General features: G+C 34.7%; 1 protein-coding gene across 4 annotated transcripts in view; it reads left to right on the top strand.

Annotated features, from left to right (window-relative positions):
• PSMD14 (proteasome 26S subunit, non-ATPase 14) overlaps window positions 1-23101 on the top strand; it is a 46779-nt gene that overhangs the window by 10841 nt on the left and 12837 nt on the right. For all 4 annotated transcript variants that reach the window (XM_050339943.1, XM_050339942.1, XM_050339944.1 and 1 more), the window contains 4 exons: window positions 11837-11908; window positions 12237-12356; window positions 13453-13523; window positions 14501-14651. In XM_050339943.1, the coding sequence (XP_050195900.1) occupies window positions 11837-11908; window positions 12237-12356; window positions 13453-13523; window positions 14501-14651 (414 nt within the window). The remainder of the gene's footprint in view (window positions 1-11836; window positions 11909-12236; window positions 12357-13452; window positions 13524-14500; window positions 14652-23101) is intronic.

Here is a 23101-nt window from a genome sequence, read left to right as displayed (position 1 = left end):
ACTATGTGTTCTTTTTAGGGGAAAGTACCTGTATTTAGTTTTGAACTTGATGCCAAAAATATGAACTTCTTTGAAACACTTCCTCCTGCAGAAATTGTTTGTCTTACATGACTGGTGTTGTACACCTGGGAAATAACCTCTTATTGTGTTGAATTTCTGCTCTTGTGGTAAATGCATAAGATGAACCAATCATAGAGGCTTTTTCAAAAAGATGTAGGGGAACTGTAAAAGGTTGAAAGTGTTGTGATGTCCCAAAGAAAATGCTTATTGCTTCCCTCCCTTGTAGTTAATGGAAATTAAGATTTTTGCAATGCCCTTGTTTTTCTTTGCTTGTATGGTCATCTCTCTTTCTCCTCCTGCCCCTTATCATGTTGAGTTTATTTTTTAGTTATCTTCTCTTCCTGATTCATTTCCATCTCTCCCTGTTCATCCCCCTGGAATACTGCCTGCCACAGAATTTCACTAGTGATTTAGTACTTTACTTTGCATTGTACATTTGCTGTAGACAAATTAACAGGCTTTGTGGGGTATGTAAAAGCATTCTACTTATGTAGCAGGCAGGAATTTGGAGCAACACTCCTCTTCATTTTGTATGCTGAACTATTGTTTGCTAGTGAAATCAGTTCCACATATGCCTCTATTAGGCAGTCCTACTGAGTATTGTTAAAGGGTGTGAGCAAATTAGTGCATTTTTAGCTGAGCTTTCTCTGCCCATCACTTTCAGAACAACAGTCCAAGCAATACAAGTTCTTGTCTGTGCTAGCACATGCTGAATCCAGATGTGATAGGAAGCAGTGAAACAATGGCACTTCTTAAAAATGCTGTTGAAGTAATTTTTCATTACTTGATGGATTTTTGAAAATATTAATTTACAGTGGTCTGTTCGTGCAGACAACTGTTCTAGTAAAATAATTGAAAAATAAAACTCATTCTGTATTTTTGAATTAACATATTTGATGACAGAGGGGAAGGGAAAAAATCCAAATGGGAAGGGAGGGGGAGACAGAGAACTGACCTGTATCTTATAAGGAGTGTTTACACCTTGACTTGAAATATAGAAAATAGAAGTGCAGATAGCTATTTTATTTGAATCATGGACTTGCCAGTTAGCCATCAAGTGCTTCCATCTGTGAAATAGTTGATCAGATGGGTTAGCTGGGATGTTTCCAGATTAGGGCATTGTAAATGGCACTTGAAAACTGTCACTTTGATTATGAGGTTTCAAGCATTGCACTGCTTGATGCTGTGGAACCTTTTTCCCCTTGTATGCTCATGAGTTTTTTAGAACATGCTTATCCCATTTAGTAAATCTGTGGCACCATAGGAACCTGGGAGACCTGCTGCTAGTCTAAAGTTCTGTTTCATCTGCTGATCTAGGCAGCATGGTTATTAGAGAAGAATACAGTGCACTCTTCTGTGGGACTTCTGCATAGGAGTTGGTGCTCTGGCAGGCAGAGAGGGGTCAGGCTCAGTGTACATCATTCCCAATTAACAATTACATGCAAGTTTCCTTGGATTACTTCATTAAGTTGATCTGTCTCTTGAAGTACATGACTTGTTCTTGAATCTTACATCTTCCATAGGTAAACAAAAAACCCACCAATAATAAAAACTCAAACCCAAAATTAAACCCAGACACCTCATCCCTCCTCACCAAAAACTCAACCAGGAACAAAGCATACATCTTATTGAAGATTGTTTTGTTTTATTGATTCTTGAAACAGGTTGTGTGTTAATTTGAAGGGTGCAAATGTATTGTCTTTAATGAAGTTCTTTTTTCCTTGAAAAGCTGTAGAGTGTTCTTGTATCTCCATATCTGTTGCACCTGTACTGCTTTCTCCTTTCTGTGTCTCCTGAGTGTATATGCTTTGTATGGTTTGAATTGTGGTGATACACTATTGTCTGCATCTCACAGGTATTTGACGCTTCAGATACGCCTTTTGAGAATTCTCTGCCAGGGTAATAAATCTGAATTAGAACTCTTAAAATTGTGCATCATTTCTGTGCCATTGCTTCTGAGACATTTTCCAGCAAAGTTCTCAAGTATGAAGGATGTTACTATTTCTGGAATTCCAATGTAACTCCCAGTAGGTGAGATGGCGTACAATTTGGGCGGTTTATTCCAGTTCTTTTTTTCCCTAGAAGCTATCAACCCATTTAAAGAATAAAAAAATGTTCTCGGTGACAAGCATTTTTCATCCATTAAAAACATCTGACATCAACTTCCATAAGAAGTTAAGAAGACTTAATCAATTACCTACCTTATCTTCTGTAAAAAGTCTTAGCATCAGTTTATATATCCAAAATATATGATTTTGCTTTAAGGAGACAATAACCACCTTAGATATAGCAAGTATGCTGTTTTACTTCCATAGTCTGGGACGAGTATTTTATTGCATTGATTAGTGTTTTAGTGAAAGGCTGTGCAGCAAAAGCTTCATATCAAATTTAGGGTACAAATTTAGGCCTGGGTCTGCTTACACTGGAGGCAATAACTCCATGGGTCGAGCTTATTTGAAAGCTGTTGGAGATTGCTAAAGGCAGAGTATAGAAATATGATTGGTTTAGAAGCAGTCATATCGTTGTACTTAAACTCTGTATGTGTTTTGTGTTATAAAGGTTGTCTTACGGTAAGGTGGCTGCACTACAGACACACCTCACATTTTAATCACAAACATAAAACTAAAAAAGCTAGTGGGTTGTGTCTGAGCATTATCAGTTTCCTCCGATCTCTGTTTTACTCTAGCAACCATTTTTAGCTGCCTTCTCTTGGCCTCAGATCTTAAACTTTCATATTTCTAATAATTAGGCAATTAGCTTCTCTCTCCTCGATTTAATTGCCAGTGTAGTCCAGCTGACTATCCAGAAGAGGCAAAGGAGATTGGACAGGGAAATGAGTGTAACCATAATGAGAAAGAACATGAGGAAAAAAAGACTAAACAAGAAGAGACATCCTTGTGCCTTTTGCATTACACCTATTAAGTTGTAATGTTCCATTCTGTAAGCTGCCTTACAGTGATTGATTTAATTTCTTTCTCTTAGAAGTTGTATCTTCTTTCTGAAATCCCATGCTAAGTTTCAATGCTACTATCCAGCACCTTGGAATAAGGGCTTCTGTTTGCTTCCTGCTGTGTAGAAGAGTCCTCTTTAGGCTTTTCCTGGAAGTTTGAAGTGTTCTTGTGTTAATAGTGATGTGGTTTTGGGCAGGGTTGGTTGGTTGGTTGTTTTTCAAGTGCTGCAAACAACCTTCCTACGTATTGCTACTGAGTCTACAACTCACCTGCTCATATCCACAGGACCAGCTCTGCACAACAGAGAACCTGTAGGCATATAGAACCCAGTGCATTCTTCTGCATAATGAGTAAAATGCTTTGCTGCTCAAAGTGTGCTTTAGGGTGATCTCAGGTAACACCTGCTGATGGGTATGTGCCTTCTTGGCAGAACTGTGTCTAGAATAAGGTAATTAAAAATCTGCATTAGAGACTTCTGGAGGCAGACAAAAATCTACAAATGCTGACTTATCATGTACATCGAGGCTCCTGGTTCTAAATCCCACTACCTTCTGTAAATCTGATAGGAACAGATAACCAGGTTAGTCCTGGTTTTGTTCTGGAGTGAAACTGAGCTCTGGATTTTCTTTTTATTTCCAGTAGATTGAGGTTGTGAAAAATAATAGTTCCTTTTAAAAGGATGTACAGTGTTACTGAGGATTTGTTGTGTCCTTGATCTTATGGCTTTTTGCTAATCATAACATTGTCATACAATCATAGAATGGTTTGGCTTGGAAGGGACCTTTAAATGTCATCTAGTCCAAATTGTCCTTGTGCTTGATAATGAGAAATATTAACTGCAGTGATGCAGCATATCTTCCCTTGAGTCTCAATGAATTTGTAGCTTATATGGGGTAAAGACAGAGGAAACACTGAACCAGGAAAGATGACACTTAAATGGCCATTTCTTGCACCAGTTGTGTTGGGAAAATTGCAGAAAGTCTGACTACTGCAGGTTGCATCCAGGTGATGTATGTAAGTAATTTTATAGAGTGAATGCGTGTTAATATTGGGTAATAAATATTTATTTCTAGAAAAATTAGACTAAATAGAATGACTGTAAAGTACACTGTAGTAAAATTAAACTTAACAGACCTCAAAAGAACTTCAGTTAGCATTATTTGATACCAAATCTGGTAAATATTTTTTTCTTAGTTAAGTTTTAAGCCTCTGTCTTCAACAATGTTTTCGAAGGTAGTGTTGGAAAACAGTAGTACTTGCTTTTTTGTAGAAGACCTTTTAAAATTCTGGCAGTTTTGGGCAATTAGATGAGCAAAACATGTTACATTCTATGAGCGTGTGGGAAATCCAGTGTGTGCCCACACTGGTGAATTACTATACCTCTTCCATTAAATTGTTAATAGTGCAGTAGAGATTACTAATAGAAGGATAGGATAGAAACGTAAGCTAAACTTGGCTTCCTTTTGTTTACTGAAATTCTGACCAGGTTCTCCAAGTGTCCCAGTAAACTGGAGACTATTTATGTTTGAAGTTCTGCTTCATTAAAAGCAATCAAATAATAACAATGAACAAAAAAGCACCACAGAAAAACTCCAACAACAAAACCGCAACCAAAAAACAAACCAAAAACCACCACACAAACACACACAAAAGAAAACCGCAAAACCCCACAGAAACTAAAACCGCAAACAAGCAGAAAAGCTAAGCAGTAATGTCTTGGCTCTGCACCAAAGAGGTGTTGGCAAACTTATGATCCCAACCCGTTTAACCAACTGCTCAAAGCTATACAAAGTTCTGTGTTCTGTAATTTTGGTTTTTGAAGATATAGGGAGATGTATCTCGAAAGGCATAAACATTGCTGTTTATGGAGTTCTGTTGTAAATGTGAACCTGGATAAACTTTTTTTAGGAGACAGAATTTTGTAAAACATACTGAGACAGTTTTTATCTGGTCTGTTAAGGTGGGGTTTTTTTCAGAGGTTTTCAATTTAAAGTAGCAGTTGATGCCACAGTACTTCCCTAGTATCCCTACTCCATTTTGGAGTCTTTGAGACTAAACATGTTACTACAATTTTTATTTCTTCTGACATATGGTGTAAGAAGACAATGTGATCTTTTGAGAAATCTAGGCTGTTTGTTGAGGCTTATGGTATTTTGTGGTCTGTTATGCATGCTTGATTATAATTGGTATAAAAATGGACCTAAACATACAAACTGTTTAGGCATAATGCTTGTTTCAAAGTCTAATCCTGTTGATGTGGATCTAACTTCAAAATTGCGTGTGTACTAGCTTGAAAATAGCAATAAAATTTCAAATTCCTACTAATTACTGTGTGATTCACAGTGCAAAATAATGTATTTTTCCTTTTTCTATGAACTCTCTGATTTTTAAATTTTTTTTATGACCTCAGTAATTTTCTCTGTCATGACTGATCATGTTAACTTCCTGTACTGCAGAAAATGCAATACGTGGCTTCTGGTGCTTGTCATGACAAAGTTGCTAGAACCATTGAGATCCAGGAGTATGGTTTACTCCCATTGCCACTTCCACTGATGAAACATGACTTGGTAATTTCTGTAAGTGTATTGTCTCAGTACAGCAAAAAATATTCCACAGTCCAAATTCTGTTTAGATTTTTAGGCTTAGCAATGTGTAAAAAGCACTGTGCTGATCTAAGAAATCTCTTATTTATATCGATACATCACTAGGTTGTACCACTTAGTGACAAAGGCCAAGTAGAGAAGAGCAGTGGTACTCTGGTGAACTTTTAAGGTCTTATTATCCCTAATACCTCTGCCTCCTCTGCACTCATGCTCATGTTTGTGTCTGCTCTGCAGGTAGTATTCTGGAATGGGTTTTTTTCCCTCGTAACAAACTATACACACACAGTTGAATTTACCTCCACAAAACTGTACTTTTAAACTTTCTTTGTGTTCTCATCCATCCATGCATCCTTAGTGTGATAAATTACTATTTTACAATGATTGTCTTTGCATTTATACCTCAGTTGCCTTTCTCCCCCTTACCTACATAATAAAGTGTCATCTTTACCTGAAACACTTGTTCTGGAGGAGGTGGAGAATGGAAATGAAGAAAATGTGTTGGGTGAATTCTTATTTAAATTCAAAAGTGATGCAAGGGGTTTTTTGTCTTGCTTTTTTTTCTTTTTTTTTAGTTAATCTATCTCAATTGTCTTTGGATATAACAGCTGAAAATACGTATTGAAAGGGTTAAGTCGGCATGAAAGAATTCATTTCCACTTTAATGACCTAGCCTTGCTGGGTTAGGACGATGGGGAACATGCTTCTGACTTGTACTCCTATTGCCAATTAACACCTCCTATAACAGGTTGCCTCAGCTAGTCATTGAAGCAGAGGCAGTAGAAATAGTTTACATGCAGCTTGTTTTTCACACTAGTTGTTTAATACTCACAAAATTAAAGTATTAAAAGGTTCTTTCTTACCTTACTAGGAAAGAAAGAAAACACTATAGCAGTCGTGGTTTGCTTGTGTGTCCTATGTTCATGTTTAAATTGTTCCAATTGCAAAAATAAATTGAAAAAAAAGTAGTAAAGATTGTAGCAGTTTTTATATTTTACACGGTAATATGTTTTTTGGTGCATTAAAGCTAAGATGTGCTCGACAGTACTTTAGTTCACTGCCTTTGGGTTTTTATTACAGTTGCCCCTGCAAAACCGAGTTTCTTTGAAACAGCGATGGTGTATTTCAAAATCATCTTTTGTTCTATTAGCATGACACCATAGCAGTGTTTCAGATCCATTTAAACAATGAAAAATGTATCCATTTTTGGACTGTTTCTCAGTTGCTCATGTAATTAATCAAGTCCACCTTCTATACCTATTTGAATAAATGTAAAATACTACAAATAAAGAGCAGTGCTCTGAAATGACACTTTAGTTCACATTTAATAATAAAATTGGCTAAATAATTGATATCAGTTCACACTAAGAGAAAGGTGAAGTAATATACCTAAAAGTGTTAACAAATTTGCTAAAAGGCCTGAGTAGATAACACTTCAAGGCGTTAGTTTTTATCCAGTTAGAATGGCAAATGCCTTTAACACTTAGTCAACAAGAGCTACCCAAGTAAAGGGCTGCTTTTTATATTGGATCATTTCTTTAACTGTTTGAAACAAAAATAGTATCATGAATAATTTAATATTACAGTTCAATTTTCTGTTCATAACTTGCATGTGATTCTTTTTCCATTACAAGTTGTACTAAAAAAAAAAAAAAAAGTATTTGAATAGTGCTAACTTAATTTTATCAATTATTATTGAACTTGGGATTCTGCCATTCTAAACAAAAACAAACCCAGAGTTTGGTTGGGTTTTATGAGATGGCTGGCCATCAGGCAGCTCATTTCACTGGCTGACAGTAAGTATAGATGATTCAAAATAAACATCCATTTTCAGTAAGTGGCACATAAAAGTATTTTTTAAGCAGTTTTTAAATTTCAATAATTACTGTATCCAGCTTATACCAGCATACTTGGGAAAAAGAATGTTCAATATTCCTTGCAGTTTCCAAATCTGATTTTTGTCCAGTTCCCCGAGAAGTAATCCCATAAAGCTGCAATTGCTGTTTTGCAGTGAGATGGACAGTCTCCCAAAACTGTGCAAGTGGGATAACTGTCAGTCCTTTGAATACCATAATGTAACCAAAAATACCAGCAGATCTTTTGCATTGTAGATAGAAATGCTTTCTTGTTTGGGTTCCTGACACCAGTTAATTTAATTTGGTACTCTGCTTCATAAGGATGGTGCTTCTTTGTTAAAGTTGGCAGGCAGTGAAGTTTATGAACAGTGGTAATAGCACATGCTGTGGAGGGTCAGTGTAAAGTACTTGCCTCCATGTAGAGAATAGCTAATAAAGTCTTTCTTCCTCTTTTCTGGATGAAAGAAATGTATAAACTTCTGTGAAAGACTAGCAGAAACAGGCCAAAGAGATCTCAAAACATATAACTCCTATCTAACTCCCACATACTGTGTAACTAACATGCAGAAGCTTAGGCTGTCACTCCAGGGCTGTGTTAGATTATCAGCCATTTGTGGAAAAGAAGGTGATCAGAGATGGAAGTAAGTTGGTTCCAGTTTCCAAATATGTGTTTTTCAAATGGCATCATCTAAAGTCAAGTAAACTATTTGGAAGACCCAAGATCTATTCTGTTGGTTTTATTTATAAAATCTTTAAAGGTTTTATGTTAAGAATTTGATGAACTTTGGCTTTAGCATTTTCTGTAGAAATACAAATGTGTAATTATAGTATTTTGTGTGGCAATTTAGTTTATCTTTGGTAGAAAAATTATGCAAAACTTGACCTATGGATCATTTCCTCCTCAAAATTCCTGAATTTCAGTATTCTTTTGAGCAGTTCATTCTAATCTCTATTCAAAACAAAGGAAGGAATATTAACATGAAAACGAATACGCATAATTGGTATGGTGCAATGATGAGTTTCCTTTTCCCATAATTTAGCTAGTAATTAAAATCTGTAAGGAGAGCAGAGCAGACGGAAAGGAGTTAGTGAGGTCACAAAAAGAAGCATCAGTGACCAAGGACATACTGAGTATGTGCTGAGTTTTTAAAAGATGACTGAGAATTAATAAACCTGCATTGTATACCACCATTAGCTGATTTTTATGAGTTCAGGTAAATTGGTTGAACTGCACAATAAGAGTGGCAGCTGATCTATAGTACCTTTGCTGTCTCATGGCATGTGCTTAAAGTGGAGCGGTTAAGTTTGCAGTTGATACCTCCTAATGTGGTCATATATATATATATATATTTAAACACATATAGCATTCACAGTGAATACTGTGGCTTAAAAAAAAACCCCAAAACCACCTAGCAAAAGCTAAGCAAGTTGATTTACACCAATGAAGCATTCCTTTATGAATTAGCAACATTTCCTATGCTGAAAATAAATAGTTGACTATCAGTGCTGGCAACTGGCAAGGGGACTTCTAACTTAAGTTTTGAATACAGAAACTACTTTATCTCATAGAATGTGTAAAGATTTGATGAAGTAATATTAAATAAACCCTCTTTTGGACCATCACCAAGGTAAATAAGCGTTTGGAAGCTTCAAGGAGTATAGAAATCATAAGGAAATATTAGAAATTAATACCGTAGGTTTACACCCTGCTTTAGTTCCTACCTTCTCTTAAACTAAAAGTGATTTATTTGCCATGTTACATTAACAAAATGCATTAATGTTTGTCTTTGTTTCCTCCCTATAAGTGGTGAATCTCCTAACTGATTTTACAGAGGCATCTGTAAAGGGGACAGAAACATGATTAATGCCTCAGCTGCAAGATGGATGTCAGATCTTAACACACACTAGAGATTCTGTAGAGGAGAGCCTATTCAAGAGTAGAGTAAACTTCAGTTCAAGCTCCTGATTTTTGAGAAGCTAGTCTCAATCAAACATCAGCATTAGCCTTCCAGAAATCATGGAACTACTTATGCTAGTTTGGGGGAGATTTTTTGTTAAGCTATTCTCTATTTTAAAAAATATTGAATGGTGTAATGGGAAGGTTGCTTACTGTGAAATGTTAAACAAAATCTGGAACAAATGTAGAATGTGTATGGTGATCACAGCATGGGTATTGTTCATCCTAAAGCTGAAGGTTACTGAGTTTGTATTATTACCCTCACTGCAGACCATCTCTGGTCTAGAACTGATAGAAAATTGGGAGAGCTTTGTGTATGAAAAAAGGAGTTGTTAACAAACTAGAAAGTTACTTTTTAAATTAAAACCCAGTTTATCTGGGCTTTATTTTTTGCAGTGATTGTGGAAACTTGAGTCTTTGGGCTTTCCAAATTCTAAGTGAATGCTTGAAAGTGAATCATTAGAATAGACTTAAAGCAGGAGAGAGGTGGTTTAAAAAGTAAACTGACATTCTTATGGAGGAAAAAACATAGGAACAGCATCAGAAAATGACTGGGCATTTGAGGATTTACAGTCAAACAATTTAATTGTAGAAAGTTTTGTGTAAGTGATTCAGGTGCTCTGTTCATCTGGTTCTGTGAAATGTTCGGAGGAACTGCTCACAGAGTTTTTCAGCATGAGTGCTAGAGGAGCACTTCTCCACTGGAACATCTCATTGTTGGCCTAGGGTTACACCAGACAAATATTTGATGAAGGGGTGAGGTTGATGCAAAATGGACCTTTGGTGAGAATACAGGTGAAAAGTTAAACCTGCTGGAAGATTACTGAAAAGGCCAAAGTGACAGAGGAATTAGCAATGAGTAGTAAGAAGTGAGGAAGAGCAGATATAACAAAGAGGTGATGGTCAGCAATATCCCAGTTGGAAATAAAGGTTTGAAGCTATTATGAAGCAGCTGTGGTTGACACAGATCCATGCATGTATGTGAGTTTCAAAATACAAAGATTGGATTCAAAATACAAGGATTGGATCTGGAATTAATAGAGAAGGTGTTTGTTGATGTTAGGGGGAAAAAAAAACCAAATGGAATTTTCTTATTGTCTGTATTCTAAAGATTAGATGTTGTTTTTCTGTGTATGAAAAAATGCAGAAAAGACAATTATTATACAAATGTAATATTTTGATTACTTAAGTACCTGGTTTTATCTTCAGGAGACAATGGCATGTGTTGATTACTTTCTTCTGTTTGATGTCATGTGGATGCACATTGTACTGAATTTCCTCTTACAGGGAAAAATCTAGAATTTATTTGAAACTTTTCCTTTTTTTCCACAGTTTTACTTACAACTGTGGAATCAAAGTTCTAAATCTGCAAAATATTTGTGTAAAAGCACCGGTTTTCCCTTTTAACTTAATGTGGAGTATCTTTTTTATTTACCATACTCCCTAGTTGCTTTGTTACCTTTCTAAGTTTACATCAATTCATGCAGAAGTAACCTGTGTCTTTTCAGCAGAAATTTGTTGTACACAATTTCGTAATAAAGTAATGAATGTGCTGTTAATTGCCTATGATGAGGTATGCTAGTGTGGAATTCAGTATATAAGAACAACATTTATTTTGCTCCTTGAGAAAGGGACATTTAAACTGCTGCCTCCTGTGTTTTTCATTTTCAGCAGTACACAGAACCTGTTTCAACCAATCATTCACACCTGGGACAGTTGTGCTAATTTTTGAATAACTACTCATAAGGCAAAGAGCAAAGTATTTTGTTCACAGCTTTTCCACCTAGGGATCAGAGGTCCGTTTTTTCTCTCACTGTACCAGTGTATCTGCAAAGTACTCCCATAGCCTTTATCTGCAAGTCCTCTTTAGCTGAAAGCTGATGAAGCAAAGGGAAATTGCTGTTTGTGTTGGTGCCAGTTAATCATGCTAGCCCAGCAGCATTTACATTCACACCACTGTAAGAAACACATAGTTAATTGGAGAAGTGACCATATTTTACAGCTGACGAAGGTTTGCATTGCAGCAAGGCTGACTAATGGAAACTTATCTGACTCTTAGCCTGAATGGCTTGTAACAGGTTTGTACCCAGTGCAGTACTTGCTAGTTTTATATTTGATTGACTGATTGTGATAAGATTGCTCTTTAGACTGTGTTCTTTGGTTTGGGGGGAAATGGGATGATGTCTAGGTGGCCTTTTACAAAATACGCTAGTGAAGGAAGGTGCTGTAAAGAAGTGTTTGGGGTTTGAGTGTGCATTTTTGTGTTTTGTTTGTAACAACTGCATCTAATCCACAAAGTCACAATTATACATGCATTTCTCTGTAGGTTTTGTAATATGGAAAACAAAAGAAAATGTTTTGAAACTGCAGAATAACAATGGTGGAGAAAATAATTATTTATTCTTTCCATAGGGGCCACCAACAGATGCTCCTGCAGTTGATACGGCAGAACAGGTTTATATCTCTTCCCTTGCACTGCTGAAAGTAAGTGTTCTGTGCGTACTATGTCTGAGTATAGTGCTGGAGATAGAGCACCTGGCAGCTGTCCAAAGTTTATGGACTTGTGTTCCCTAGGTGCTGGTCAGACTAATTTTAAAAACAAATTAATACTGATTGCAACACTCAGAAACTTACTTTAATTAGTTCTGTTCTGCTTTGTTGGCTTTGTTTTTACTATTTTATAGTTCATTACAGTTTTCAAATCTGCTACAAGTTGCAAATTAACTATAAATCAACAAAGGCTGAAAGAACTACCTCAAATCAAACTTGAACCTCCTATTAAACATATAATGTCATTTGATCTTGATTCCAGATGTTGAAGCATGGCCGTGCTGGTGTCCCTATGGAAGTCATGGGTCTGATGCTTGGAGAATTTGTTGATGATTATACTGTGAGAGTGATTGATGTTTTTGCAATGCCACAGTCTGGAACGGTGAGTTCTTTGCATCTAGACTTTGATAATTTTGTTGCTTGTTTGTTTTTTTCCTTATGGTAAATTTATTTTTTGAAAGCTTTGTGTACTTTACCTCTGATGCAATCTGAAGGTATAATGTGTGAGTTAGAGTTCAAACAAGTCTAATGGATTTAAGGGTTTCAGTAAAACTAAAAAAATTAGCTGAAACTTTTTTTTAGCGAAGTCTAGTACTTAAGTGTGTATATCAGTATATGCAGATATTATGTTCTTATGTAGTATAAATATATTGATATTACATGACTTATAAGATTTATAAATTGATAACTTTCAGAACTCATATACTGTGAGCCAGGGAAAGGATTCAAAATTTGAAATGTTTGAGTAGAAGCATATCATGCGCTTAATTGTGATGGTGGTATAGATACACTTCAAACTAGATATACTTCAAACTTCCTCTCTTTGTCAGATCTTAGTGGCATGTCTCTTAAATGATATTTTTGTGATGTGAAAAAATTATGTATTTTAATTTTGAGTAAGAATATCCATTTTATAAAGAGATTAAAGAGATGAGTCAAGGGGCATAACTGGGATTTATGGTGCTTTATTTTGTGTAACTAGAATGAAATGTTCTTAAAAGAAACAATGGGATCCCTTTGTAACTCAGAGCTGCACATCAGTTAAATCTTCAAAGTTTTTTGTCCTGAGTTTATTCTATACCTGTACATAATATAAAAATCTGCATAAAGCAAATATGTGATATTTATCTTGAATAAAACCTGTAGAGCTGAACTTGTGAGAAACAACAGGCCACTGTTTGCAGAGCAAACAGAGGAAAAGATAAATTCCTATGCCTATTTAATCATATTTACTCATTGTAGAGATTACTTACATAGCAATTCAAAATCTTCTTTCAGTATTTTAAAAATCACATTGAAATACGTTCCTAAAAATTGTATTTTGCGTTTAAGGGAGTTCTGTCTTGTAGTACTAGAGTATTCAGGTTGCCTTTTTAAAAATATACTTATAAATATTTTTTTGTATGGAAAGTAACAAGTTAAAAGATAATATTACTTTCTGTACAACTACTATGATGTTTGTCTGTCCTTTGAATCAGGGTGTCAGTGTGGAAGCAGTGGATCCTGTATTTCAAGCAAAAATGTTGGATATGCTGAAACAGACTGGAAGGTAAGTCGCTGTACAGACGGCTGTCAGTAACAAGTACTCCCTGCATGGTTTTTAGAAAAAACAGCTGACTTTCTGCAAAACTAGTGATCTAGGGACTATTATTAATGTTTAAAAATAAATAATTGGCCCAGAAATTAAGTGAGTAGCATAGCATGTCCCCGTAGCATTCAGTCCCCTTCCTGCATTTCAATTGTCAGGAGACTGTCACTCTGTTAAACCTACAGCTTTGATTATCGCACAGAAAGATTAGAATGCTGCTCAATTTAGTGTAGGTGATTACTACACGGTACCTGCTTAAAAGATTGATTTTTTTATTTAACCCTTTAAATAAGATTTAAAAAAATTAGGAAGTGGTAGCTTTTTCATGAGGAACTTTAATGAAAAGAAAGGGAAAATAATTTTGTAAAAGATTAGTATTTAAACAAATTTTTATTTTACTCCTACCTCTCAACAGTTGTCGTCTGCTTGCTCAAATTCTTTTACTGTGGGAAAAACTTCAAAATTAATGTTAGCAAAAGGCTCAGCAGCTGAACAGAACAGTGCAAATTGCTTTTTGACTGAGTTCCTAGTTCTACTGCTGGTTTAATTGATATTTAATCCTTTCCCACCGTTGGTTCCCGTTGTCCATGTCTGAAATGGACTTTCTGCCGTGAAAATTCAACCTTCAGTGCCAAGGAGTTAAAGAGTAGATATTTACTCAAGTGCTGAAAGGGTAAAAACTGGTTCAGGGAAGGTGTGGTAACAGGGTGAAAAACTGAAAGCATGATCTACCACTGCTAATGTGTATCCCTTAATGATAGCCCTCTTTTGTCGCATTTATTCATGTCCGTGTTTTCACCATACTATGGTGAGTAATTTAAATATTACCAATGGTGTTTTGTTCACAGCTCATCGTAATTTATGCCCTGATACGTTCCTACTTCTTCTTGCGATACATGTTTATATTTTTAAGAATCTCAATGTCCTCTTTGTTTCAGACCTGAGATGGTAGTTGGTTGGTATCATAGTCATCCTGGCTTTGGCTGTTGGTTGTCTGGTGTAGATATCAATACCCAGCAGAGCTTTGAAGCCTTATCAGAAAGAGCTGTTGCTGTGGTGGTGGATCCCATTCAGAGTGTAAAAGGAAAGGTATAGTAGGCTTGCTTTTTATTTTTAAGGTACTTCAGTAAGATTTAATATAGAAGCACTGTAAATACGTGTAAGTTCTTGATTTTTAGAGGCCTATATTGTATTAAAAAATAAAAATTTTTAAAAACCCACCTCATTGTAAATGAAAAGATCATTTCTAGTTTGTTCCTCAGCTCACATCAGTAGTCCTTAAACAGGCTGGAAGTCTTTGATATTGTTAGTACACGTAACCAATAATAATTCTCTCTTAATATTTTACTATTCGGGTGTCACTCAACAGGTTTGCAACTAGTAATTCAAGTATTCGTTGTTTTATATGTTACATTTTAGCTACAAAATCTAAGATCAGTTACTAACAGATTGGAAAAGGTTCAGCCCCTTTAACATGAGTATTAAGAAGGCATTGATTTACAGGCATTGCATATGATGGGTTTTAGTATAATTTCTGTTCCAAATGTTTTAGGCAATAAAACTACACAGAGTAGTTGATATCAAGCATTTGAGTTTTAGAAGTGTGCAGATAAATTTTTAAGTACGTTAAATTATTATGAAAAGAGTTTAACTTGCAAAGCATATTGGGTTATAGTTGTCCTTTGTTGAAATCTCTTTTGTTCTTGTTTAGTTCTCTTTTTATTTCTTTCTAGCCCCATATGCCATTTTCCTATTTCCTGCCTCATGACAGCAGGGAGCAGCTCTATTATCACCTTCACAGAGCTGTCTGCAAATGTGAGAGGCAATTCGATTTTGCTCAACCACAGGGAGAGTGGATTAGAAAAACTGCAGAACGTACAGAAATTGGCTAGGTGGTTTACTGCTTTAAAATACTGCTGAGGTGTTTTGTTTGAGCATGCACTCCCATTGTATTGTAGAATAATTATTGAAATGCATCATGGTATATATGGATGATGTTCATGTAAATTTATAAATATTTTAAAAGTGTTCATCTTCTATAAAGCTGTAGTATTATATTTCATGTGAGGCAGATCCTATTAAAGCTGCTAAACACTGTGGATTCCCTTAATTTCGTAATAGAGTGCTCTGAAACTACAGTTGCATTTTCAGTTGTGGGGGTTTTTTAATTCTGATTTTTTATAGCAAATATGTTTATGTAACAAGCAATTGAAAAACGAGTAGCTTCTGGTTGTTTGGAAGCTATTAGACAGCTGAATCAATTTTGTTCCTTTTTAGATTGCATAAAGAGTAGAAGAAAATACAGGTACTCTAGGGGAAAAAAAGATACAGTAGAACATTTAATTATTCCTGACTTATTTTTCCTACAACTTTTTCCCTTTGCTTTTTCTTAATTTTCCCACTCCAATAGAAATGTTGAAATAAGATTCTTTTTATTTTGTCAAAATATAATAGTCAGGACTATCACTAGTGATTAATTTAGACCTCACTAGCTATTGAATCCATTAAGAAGAAAAGCCTCCCAGTAAGTCACACACTTGCTCATTAAGTGCTTCTTTTTAAAATAATTTTATTGCCACTGTTGCTTGACATAGATATCTATCTTCAAGATCTTTGATCACTTCAAGAAAGTAATCTTTAGCATATTTATTTTGAATGGGAATAAATTTTTGTCCATCTAAACTTTCCTCAGTTACAGCTGCTCTTATGGCATTGCTGCCAGTATTTGAGATTACTGGAAGTCTTGTAATGTTTGTTTTTCGTACACATTTTTTAGCTGCCACAGTCAGATTAAATTACATTCTCAGGTTTCACATTACAAAAAATTTACATCTGTCATGTTCCTGGCAAGTGCATCATTTAAAGATCAGAAATAGAAAGAATCCCCCAAATTATGAATACCACTTTTAAATAACTTCTTGATTCAGAAGACTGTGGAATATGTATGTATGACGTTTATGATCCTGGTTGGCAAGATCACTTATATTAAAATGTGTTTGGATTTTAGATGAACCGAAAGAAGAACAGCTACATTAAAGTTAAAGGGGTTTTCTTAGGTCAGGTTTCAGTGTCTCATGTGCATGGCTAAGTTATTATGGCATCCAGTGCCTCTTTGTATGTTAGACAGCTTGAGCCAAGCCTATTCCAGGGAATTATCTGTATTTGTTAGTGCCAGCAAAAGAAGAACCACTTGCAGAGGTAATTTTGCTGGTGTAGTAGCCACCATACTGGTGGGCTTTAGCTGCATGAGTCCGAGTTCATTACTCATTATAGCTTATACTAGCGTGTCCGGCAAAAAAATAGAGTGAACGTGTGGCATAGAGAGTTTTAATACCTTTTTTTTTCATTGAGATTAGATGTATTTGAAAGCAAAGTCCAAAATAACACATTAGCTAATTTTAAACCTGCCTTGGGGCAGGTCCATGCCCATGTGAATTGGTGTGGCTTATGGTCACTGAAGCTGTCATGGTTGCACTAGTGAAGAGTAACTGGGTTATTGCCATGTGTCAGGAGGTTGAAGTGAATTCTGATGAGGAACCTCAGGTTCACCTTGATTAGCTAAAACATTAAAACACAGTTTACCCTGTTACTGGTAAAAAATGAAAACTTATTAAGTTCTTTGTTAACTGCCTCATCTGCATACATGTGTTCCAGATACCTCATAGGACAGGGATGTATGATTGCAGTTTCAAGATAAGAATATCTGTAATTCTCATCAATTAAAAAAAAAAAAAAAGAAAAAGGTCATTTTATGTCTTAAAGCCACATAAAATCCTTATATAAAAATAAACTTCTCATATTGATCTGTGGATGAAATGCAACTGGCCAATTTAGGACTGGGATATTTCTACATTAATATAGTAGGACTCATGAAGGACAAGTAATTCTAAATACTGATCTTACTATTCCACATACATATTCTTGCACACAAAGTATGTTTTTTCATGACTGTACCATATATTGCAATATTTAGGCAAATAATGTTCTAGTTGTCTGTAAAATAAACTCACAACAGATCAATGGTTTTAACTGAAGGTCAGTGTTATCAGAACCCAGAGAGAAAAAGCTTTGTTTTGACTATTTTTAAGAAATTGATTTCTATGAATGAAGTCAAAGTAAACGTGCTGAAATATGGCCAGTGGGGCAAACTGGCTAGTTGTTACTTCATCTTGTACTTACTGATAAACCTTTATTTTATCTCCTACAGTTTTCCAGTCTGTGCAGTGGAAGTTGTAATACATATTTAGAATATTCCACAGAAGTAGTATTTTCATTAAAGATCTGGAATAATGCTAAATATTGACATTTCATATTTATTTCCAACATACATTCTGAAATGTCTGTATGGAGAACCATATACCTTTGCCAAATGTTAAAAATAAATGTGTTTTTTTGGACCTTAATTTAGCAGCTGTTCTTCACCTCTTAAGGAAAATATAACTAAACTAAACCTACTGTAACATAGTATCTTTAACTCAAAAAACATTAACTTACTTGTATTATTATATTTTTTAAAAAGTGTTTTCTTTTTTGAACTGTTTTAAACTTTGGATCTTTATTATAAGAAAGTCACCATTTAAAATGGTTTTTGGAGGCAGTTCATTGGCTTCCCTTGATTAATAATTGCTGGCATAAGGATCAGTTAAATATCCAAAATTGTCAGAAGTCCATTTTGTACATCTGAGAAGCTTGTTGGCACTTGGGGTGTTTAGTAGGATATGTAGCAAAATCTCTTATTCATACAGCAAACTTTCATTTCTGTTAAACCATAATTTTTCCTAACAAGACACTGTTAGAGAAATATTTGTAGGAAGGTCTGTTGGTTTATGGCAAAATTATTTTTTTATTGTTTGATGAGGAAAATATTTGTCTTTGCAAATTTTTGTAAACTCTACTTCAGTCACCTTCTGACAGATAAAAACAAATATGCTATGCATCTTAGTCTTGTGCTTAAACCAGATTTTACCACTTTGATAAAAAGAGTTTTGCTGTGGTACTTTATCCTTATCTTAACCTCAGTCACAATGTAAAAGGAGAAAAAACTGGTACATTTGGGTAGCCCAGTAAATCAAAATAATTCCAGTTGAGAATGATCTCTGTAGATCATCTAGTCCAACCTTGTGCTGTGCAGTGTCAATGTTGAGTTCCAACCGGCTCATGTAGGATTTTATCCACTTGAGTCTTGAGATCACCAACCTCATAGCAATACCCGTTCTGGTACTTTATTATTCTTGCAGTTGTTTTTTCCCCGTGTGTGCATACAGTCCGCAACTCCCCTTTTGACTTTATTACTGCTATCTCCTGCCACATATATCATTGAAGAACCTTGTTCTGGGGTTCTGTAATCTAAAACTATTTTGTACATGGAGTTTCTTTTCACTGGAAGTTGAAAATCGCTTTCTTTTGTTCAGTTTATGAGACCTTTAGAATTTTGTCCTAAAAGGAGTAACAAATGCACTGAACTTTGTAGTTTGTTCTTTTACTAATTTTTAAAGTGTGAAAAAAATTACCATGCTCCTAGAAGTCCCAAAGAGCAACAGTTATACCCTATGTTTAAAAAAAAAAAAAAAAAAAAAAAGGCATTATTTGTCTTAAAACAGCTATTACCTGGAGAGAGAGAAAGATAAAAGCTGGTTTTAACCTTAGAAACAAGTGAAGACTTGAGGAGAGCTGGATGACTTGTTTTAGTGATCCCTTCCCCTTTTTTGTCTATTGGTACTTGTAAATCTAGGTGACAAGCTGTGTGTTGTTAGTCATGTACATGAGCATTACGGTTTTGTTAATACCTGATTTCAGCTTTTAACTCTTCAAAGTAATAGATGATAATTTTGATGAGTGCTGACCTTAAGAATGGGGATTTACAAGTAGTTTTGGTCTCTTCTGCTGCTTTTACTTTTCAGTTTAGAATAAATTGTCTGTACGTTACAGTGTTTCAGGTTGGTGACTTCCATGGAGATAGGCAACTGAACTTTTCTGAGACAGTTCTGTGCTGCAAATCCTCCCAGTTTATCAAGACAAATATGTATGTGAATGGTTTCATGACCTGATAATTACTTGATATTTGTCTAAAACAGTAAAATGAATAGCGATTTAACAATTACTTTTCTGACTGTTGGAATTACCATCTACTTTCTCTTCAGATGAACATAAGTCTTACACTAGTTTTCAGACCTCTATTCTTTTATCAGAATGCTATTATTTTTCCTTTGAACTTTTCCTTTTTCCTTCATTGTTTGAATTAACTACGAGATTGAAAGAGACTGTTTTTTAAGAAGGCAGAAAAAAAGCAATCCTTAAAATGAGATGTGTGCAGACACTAATGTAATGCCTGAAATTCAAAATAGCCCATTAAGAATTAAGTTTGTGAGAACTTTAAATATACCTTTAAATATACCTTTAAATATTCCTGCTTCTTGCATTTTTCTTGATCTTAACTTTAATAAATCTTCACTAGACGCAAGTGAATTCAACAGTCTTTTGGGTACAACTTGAAATTATTAATTAAAACAACTAAATAAAACAGTAAATTGTATTGTCACTACTGCTTTGGAGATGTCTGTTTATTGTGAATTATTATGCAGATAGCATTTTACAAGAAAATGTATTTTAAAAATGTGATACCTACGATTTTATGTCAGAATCTTTTATACTTGGAACAACTAGACCTGGATTTGCTAATACTTTTCTGTTGTAAAGAGAAAAATTCTAAAATATATAACATAAATTTACAATATGTAATTTTGATTGAAATATCAGAAGTGTACTGAACATTTTGAACAGTGTATAGTACATTTAAATACTCTTACAGTACTGTGCTATTTCTTACCATTGACTGGGCAGAAACACCTTAGTTTTATTGAGACAGGAACCAAATTTCAATAGGAGTCTGATTTGGAAAGTAAGAAAACGGTATGTCTGTCCTGGGTTTGGTCACTGTTGATTCAATAAAGATTGATACTCCTTTTCCTGGAGAATCACGTTTGTAAGAGATTAATTACATGTGCATTAAAGTGTGGACCACTTGGTTTTTTGAGTTCAGGCTGTGTTTTTCTAAACCTCAGCATAAACTAAAGTTTTATTACTACCAGTGTACCACTTTCTTGTTACTGTTTTGTTTGAAAAACAGCATTTTTTAATAGTTGTACATACTCAGAATAACATATTTTGCATATTTTACTTTCTATTTTTTTAATGGAATGTCAAAATTGTTAATATCAATGCTAGTGTTCTAAAATTTTTATGCAATGCCCTTTGGACTTGCTATGATGTAATTAATTAATGTATGTTTACCTACTAAAGTAATTTAGTAGGTAAACACACATTTTAACCCATTTACATAGGTTACTTCAGTTCATACCCTTCCATAAAACAGAAAGTTTCAAGAAGACTTTGTTGAAAAGTATTAAATGTTTAATTTCCTTTTGATGTGGAATAGTCCATTTATCTTCATTAAGGCATATAGCTTTAAAACTTGTGGCTCTGCTACTTGGGAGTTATGGATGCATGCCCTCACTTGTCAAGATAAATGTATTATACTGAGTTCTCTTCCCCTTCCAGTATGGATATTGAAGTCGTACTGCAGATTTGACCACAAGTAAACAATTCTCTAAGGATAGAGAAGGAAAATGCACATACTCCTAGGAATATGTTTTCCAGAGCTAAAATTGACATTTTATAAATAATTTCCATGTTGCAAACTTCAGACTCACAATCACAGCAATTCAGTGATATGCATTTGGCATGAGTCAGTTTCAGTTCTTAGTGCTTTTCATTGGAAATGGCATGAAAAGTAAGATTTCTTTGAATTTTTTATGTTGTGGGCTTGCAGGGGACAGAAGATGTTCTTCACTTGTAGTTGTCTAACAGTGCATGGCAGCATAAATAACGAAATGGTCATAAACTCGAGCTGCACTTCACAGGTCACGTGTTCCATTTCATTTTTAAAGAATCTAGAAACAAACTAAGCAGTTGATAACAGGTCAGTTGCAGGTGATAAAAGAGATTTTAGATGGGACATTACTTCTTTTTCCACACCTGGCATAACCACATTATATCCTTTGCAGTTGTCTTTAAGCACTGGTATGTTTGTTCATAAACATATGGCATAAACAATACGTCGCTATCGGAATTCAAGGACACAATGCATTTTTCAAGATAGTCACCATATGCCATAGATTCCTCACTGGAAAAATATTGATGTTAGATTTTTTTTTAATTTAAACAATAAAGGCTGACTTATTCCTAACTTAAGTTTACCATTAAAATATAGGGGGTCTTGAAAAACAGGACCATTTCATTCAGTATTGTTCAGAGATTTGGTATTGGAGGGATTTAAGAATCAAGTGTGTAAAATACTCTTGAATTTATCTTATTTTTCTTTTAAATACCCCACAAAATTATGAAGACTGTTTTAGAAAAAGTGGTAATATACATATATATATATTTATATATATATCTCACATTCACACTTCCAGAAGCAGCTAAAAGAAGTCTGGCACTAAACATCTTAAATTTTAATCAAGCCATTATTTTTAATAACTGTGCAGACTATAAGAGGCCAGATTTTTATCTAGTTAGCAACTGAGGAGTCCAGCGCTTGTCTTAGATTGCAAGTAACTTTGAATCATATTAATTATAGCTGTACTGAAATTTACACTCAAGATAAGTGTAAATTTTGTTTCTAAAAATACATTATATGGACTGTTGATCCCAGGCGAATGCTAAAAAAATGCTGTATGGTTATTGTTTTTTAGATTATTATGCATTTTGAAGCTAAGACAGATGTACAAAAAGATGCAGTTTTTATTTTGTATTGGCAGCTTCCAAATATTTAGTATCTATTTCCAAGAGCTGCAATTAGTAAAGCATCCATGGTACTGAAATCCACACATCCCACAAGCTAATTATATTTGCAAGGTCAGATTGAATACATATTTTCAGAAAAATAAAGGGTTATATAAATGTGTCTTCTACTTGGCTGTTATATCACAGTTTGTTGATCTGGAGTATAATGTGTACAATTCACAAATTTGTCTGATAACAGAAAGTGGTGTGTGATTGTGTTTATTTTACTAACCAGTATATTCACAGCAATCACTTCCAAATATCTCTCCAGTAAAGATGTGTTAATTACAAAACAGACAAGGTCTTCTATTATATTAAAGCTACTAACAAGAAGACAGCAGGAATCACACATGTAAATAGCATCATCAACCCCTATTTTAGTCCTCTGTTTTGATCTGTGAGTTGCGCATAGACCAAAGGTGCTATTAAAGACTCAGTATATGAAATAGGCAGCATTATATGAACAAAATTTATTCAACAAGAAAACAGACCTTTAACATGAATTTAACAAGCATGAGAAATTATAAACTCTCATATGCTGCAGATTCATGCAGTGATAATAAACAAAAAAGGAAAGTAAGAGGTTTCCTTAAGCTAGCCAAACTGCTAATGGTTTTGTTATAAGCTGTCTGCTGTTGAAATGACCTCTGAAAAGTCTGAAGACACTTACACAAGGAAAAATTAAATGGTCAGAG

Source organism: Myiozetetes cayanensis, unplaced genomic scaffold (assembly GCF_022539395.1).
Source record: "Myiozetetes cayanensis isolate MyiCay16 unplaced genomic scaffold, myiCay2020 scf9, whole genome shotgun sequence".
NCBI lineage: Eukaryota > Metazoa > Chordata > Aves > Passeriformes > Tyrannidae > Myiozetetes > Myiozetetes cayanensis.
The sequence above is the reverse complement of the archived record's forward strand: the minus strand, read 5'-3'. Positions and strand labels throughout refer to the sequence as shown.